General features: G+C 45.9%; 1 protein-coding gene across 1 annotated transcript; it reads left to right on the forward strand.

The window, feature by feature from the left end:
- The first annotated feature begins 6 nt into the window (after nt 1-6).
- Nucleotides 7-3,467, forward strand: LOC119330754 (proteasome subunit beta type-3-like). Its single transcript, XM_037603882.1, has 7 exons — nt 7-28; nt 112-293; nt 398-505; nt 1,551-1,640; nt 2,548-2,632; nt 2,859-2,953; nt 3,168-3,467. Exons 1-7 carry the CDS (start codon nt 23-25, stop codon nt 3,214-3,216), a joined length of 615 nt encoding a protein of 204 aa, XP_037459779.1. The 5' UTR covers nt 7-22; the 3' UTR covers nt 3,217-3,467.
- Nucleotides 3,468-4,730: the final 1,263 nt, after the last annotated feature.

The raw sequence follows: 4,730 nt of genomic DNA on the forward strand, positions 1-4,730 counted from the left end.
GACCCCGCGACTCCGGCCGGCCATGTCGGTGAGTGCCCCTGACCTCCCCCGCGCCCCCTCGCCGCAGATCTCGATTTCCCAGCCCGCCTGACGGCTCCGCCCCCCGCGCAGATCTTCGAGTACAACGGCTCCGCGGTGGTGGCGATGGTGGGGAAGAAGTGCTTCGCCATCGCCAGCGACCGCCGCCTCGGCGTGCAGCTGCAGACCGTCGCCACCGACTTCCAGCGGGTCTTCAAGATCCACGGCAAGCTCTACATCGGCCTCTCCGGCCTCGCCTCCGACGCCCAGACGCTGTGAGCCGCCCCCCATCCCGCCAGATCCCCCCCCTGTTCATGTTGATTTCTCGCGGCGGCGGTCTTGCTTAGCTTAGGGTTTGTCTGCTGACGTCGGCGCGCAGGTACCAGCGGCTCGTGTTCAAGCACAAGCTGTACCAGCTGCGGGAGGAGCGAGACATGAAGCCCGAGACCTTCGCCAGCCTCGTCTCCTCCATGCTCTACGAGAAGAGGTGAGTTTATTTCTTTTTTACGATATGAAGAGTTGAGTGTTTTAAACACTAGTGCACCCCAACACGAATCGAAGAGAAACTAGTGGAGTAAACCGGATGGCGCGCATATATAAGTTGAATGCCAATTTGGGGGGTCTAGTACTGTGCAGAAATATGCAGATCAGGATGTTAACTGTCTAGTGTTATAGTATATATATAGGCGCAACAATTTGTTCTAGGCTCCATTTATTCTTAGGTGGCTTAAGATCTTAGTTATACAAACCAAAGTGTGATTAGAGGCAGCTAGTTTTATGATTCAGCATAGACATTTGCAGCAAGTATGCTTATGGTTTGTCTAATATTTACAACCTATATAAACATATAGGCGTATACTAAGAAGTAAGAACACAACTGCAAATCAGGTGCCATTACCTTGATTATCAAGTGGTTCATTTAGAGCCAGAAATATATTAATCTTCACAGGGCTTATAGCTTGCTAATTTGCTCAAAAGTACTATCCACTATTTTACAGTCTAGTGACCTTTTGGAGGGTCTACTGGTACTACTTGTAGTTAAGAGCTACATCTGGATATGTAACGATGTACATGTACGTTTTAGATTCCCGCCTCTGTCCTTTTCCACTAAAGAGTTGAGTAGGATACTTTTAACATGTTAGTTGTGAACCTCAAATATATGCAAATGTTTCTTTTTCTTATTTACAATCCAGGAGTGGAGTTTCTGATTAGCTGAGCATCAATAAAATTTATAGATAGCATATAAAGTAAATCTGGACACTTCTAGAACGAGAATTATAGGTCCAGAGCTTCCTTTTTCCAACAATGAAAGTCCTGGTAATTAGCTGGCTAATTCTGTTAGATATGAACCAGAATTTCTGATTGATAAGCATGATTCTGTAATGTTTCTACCTACACAGTAAAGTACTCAGTCTTTAGCCTTTCTATACTACTATTGACCTATGTCTTATCTAAAACCATGTGTCTTCATTATATGTGATTTGGTAACGGAGAGGTTAATCTAACTTCTGTGTGCTAATGACACACTCCAGATTTGGGCCATACTTCTGCCAGCCGATTATTGCTGGACTTGGACAGGACGACGAGCCATTTATTTGTACCATGGACTGCATTGGTGCAAAGTAGGTATCAGTTTCTTTGTGTATGCGTTTTTGCCTTCTGCACATATTGTTTTTTCATCTATTTCACACATGCTATTCTACTTGATTATCTGCTTCTCATTGCCACCGTTTACTCTGTTGAATACTATGCCTGGTTTGGTTCATGGGGTAAGAAAATGTTCTCTTTACAATTTTCTAAATTATATATTGGTCTGTCAACTTTGCCAAAAGTGACCTGAGTCTGGAAAATCAGTAAATCATCAACAAATTGGCTCATATGACCATGACGGGAGTTGATTTTGCTTCCATCGCCAAAGTGAAAAAACCTGAATATTTGGGGATTTTGATTTGTATACCCACATAAGTAGCAATGTAGCTAAAAACATTTGGGGAATTTTGTTTTTGGGAGAGCATATCACTACCCAGAATGGTGCTCATTTGATTCACCAACGAGTACACTTGCACACAATTGAAACAATATCTCTGTCCCATATAATTGATATGCTGGGCGTTGGTGAACAAGGTTGTCAGAATCGTGATTTTGAATCGGATCGGAGCTTCGATGGTAGGATCGCAAATCGTAGAATCTTCACTATCAGGATCGTAGAAACGTAGATTCTAAGAATTAAGTCGTAGAATCATAGGGGTTAGTTTGGATCGTAAAGTCGTAGAATCGTCTAACAGAATCGCGATTCTGACAACCTTGTTGGTGAACTATGAGAGATCTACAAACCGTAGACATACCCAGCAGAAAACATAATTAAGTATTGTAGTCCATAAAATAGATGAAAGTACCAAAGGTCTTGTTTCATTACATATGAGGTGAGAAGGGAAAATGATTGCCAGCTTTAGAAAAGGAACAGTTGATGCCCTCCACTCTTGTCTAGTCATTCTTGTTAGCTAATTGTATATATTTATTCATATGCAGGGAACTTGCTAAGGATTTTGTTGTCTCAGGGACAGCTTCAGAGTCTCTATATGGTGCTTGTGAATCCATGTACAAACCAAACATGGTACGCATTTGTATTTGCCAATTTTAGCCAGTGCAACATGCTTTATTTGCTTGTTCTTGTGAGATGAAATCGTGGGATGCATCAAACTTCACATTTCTCTTTTGGGCCTGCCATATTATACTGTTTCATCGGCGATCATTGCCATGTACTTTAGTTCGCAAACTTTTCTTTATTATTTTGTGTGATACAAGTTGCCTGATACCCATCCTATTTTCCATGGCAAAAGGAACCTGAGGAACTCTTTGAGACCATATCACAAGCTCTGTTGTCGTCAGTTGACCGTGACTGCCTCAGTGGGTGGGGAGGCTATGTTCTGATTGTGTAAGTTCACTGCTCATTTCTCTTGTCGGCTCTCTGAATCAAACTCTTTTTAGTGTTGATGTGGTACTCACCTTGCACGTAAACAAATTGTCAGTAGGGGAAACAGGGGATAGAAACCTTGAAGCTGTAGTGCATCCATGTCTAAACCATTTGGCCACTCCCGTTAACCGACTATTGATCTAGTTCCTTGACGTCTTGTCCTTTGGGTTTGCAGGACACCGACCGAAGTTCAAGAGCGAGTGCTCAAGGGCAGGATGGACTAGATTATGCATGGCCTAGAGTTCGTCAGCTGCTTTCCGATGCCTGTACGATTGCTGTTTGAATATCCCTGTTGTGCCCTGGTTCCGAAGCGACCTTGTACTGTGAAAATCGATGATATTTGTCCGTAGAAGGAACATTTGTTTTCTTTTATTTATACTGTCTATGCTTTTATATTATATCAATGGCGAGACATCTCTGTCGTGTCGTCCGTCAGACCCTACGGCGAAACACATGGGATCGTCATTTTCTCTAAGGTTAGGGTACTACGCTCATATGCATGCACCGAGTGCTTTGTGCGATTGACACCAATATATTACTGAGCGAGGGATTCCGCTTCCAATCTTGCAGGGATGGTAAAAGAAAGGAGGAAGAGATTGCTGAGATCTGAGTTTAATTTTATAGGCATTAGATGAGCCGGAAATACCCACTCGGGTTCTATCACAAGAATGAAGTTGAGTTGTGTAGGCATCATCTTCTTTGCCAAATCCATCTAAACCAGTGTTGATTGTAGGCACAAGTACACACAAGTTAATCGTGAAACTGATATTGGGAAACAAACCTGAACTCTTAGAGCATCTCCAATAGATGGTCCAAAATTTGGCGGTCTAAAACCGGAGATGTAAAATTTGGGCCGCCAAAAAGTGCGTTTTGAAGCTCCGAAAAAAGCTCATCTCCAACAGATGGTTCAAATTGATGGTTCAAACGAGCAACTCCAATAGATGGTCCAAAATGAAGATGTAAAATGACATGCTACTAGTTCATTCAACATAGTTCAAACATCAACTTCAACATAGTTTCATACATCAACTTCAACTACTACTTATTCAAACTGCTAGATAAACTACTCATTGGAGCTACGGAATTGCCCAGTCCTCCTCGGAAGAGGACTCGATGGGGATCACCGTCGAGGGACCGGCCTCATCCTCCTTCTTCGGCCCCTTCTTCTTCTTCTCCGCCTCACGCTTCCAGTAGTACTCCAGCTCGGCCTGGACGCACTCCGGATGCTCCCGAGCAAACCTCGTCATCGCCTCCTCATCGGTCTCGCCAGCACTGAAGACAACCGACGGCTTCTTCATCTTCTTCTTCTTCGTCGTGATCTCCTTCATGTTGATGCCCTGCGGTACAAGCATCTCCGCTACCGCCCGACTCTCAATCTCTGGAAAGTTGAGGTGCGACCGAGGCCTCTTGGCACGCCACACCGCCACGTCGTAGGCACGCGCATCCTCGTGGGTGGAGGGGTACGTGCCGATCCACCAACCCTTCCGCGCGTCGGAGAACTCCACACCGCAGTTGCCGGATGGCTTCTGCCTCATGCCGAAGAAGCCCGACTTGCCCTTCGACGTCTTCTTCGGCGCCATCGGGAGCGGCGTGCGGCCGGGGCGGTGGCGGACGGAGCCGGGCGGGGCGGTGCTGCGGGGCGGCGGTGGCAGATGGAGCCGAGCGGGGCGGCGACGGCGTGCGGGACGGTGGCAGAGCTGCGGGGCGGCGGTCGGCGGGCGGGACGGTGGCGGAGCTG

The sequence above is a fragment of the Triticum dicoccoides genome, chromosome 7A (genome assembly GCF_002162155.2).
Source record: "Triticum dicoccoides isolate Atlit2015 ecotype Zavitan chromosome 7A, WEW_v2.0, whole genome shotgun sequence".
NCBI classification, from domain to species: Eukaryota; Viridiplantae; Streptophyta; class Magnoliopsida; order Poales; family Poaceae; genus Triticum; species Triticum dicoccoides.

Coding starts and splice junctions, on each gene's coding strand:
- LOC119330754 (XM_037603882.1), top strand. Junction 506..1,550: donor TCCATGCTCTACGAGAAGAG/GTGAGTTTATTT, acceptor GACACACTCCAG/ATTTGGGCCATACTTCTGCC. Junction 2,633..2,858: donor CCATGTACAAACCAAACATG/GTACGCATTTGT, acceptor CCATGGCAAAAG/GAACCTGAGGAACTCTTTGA.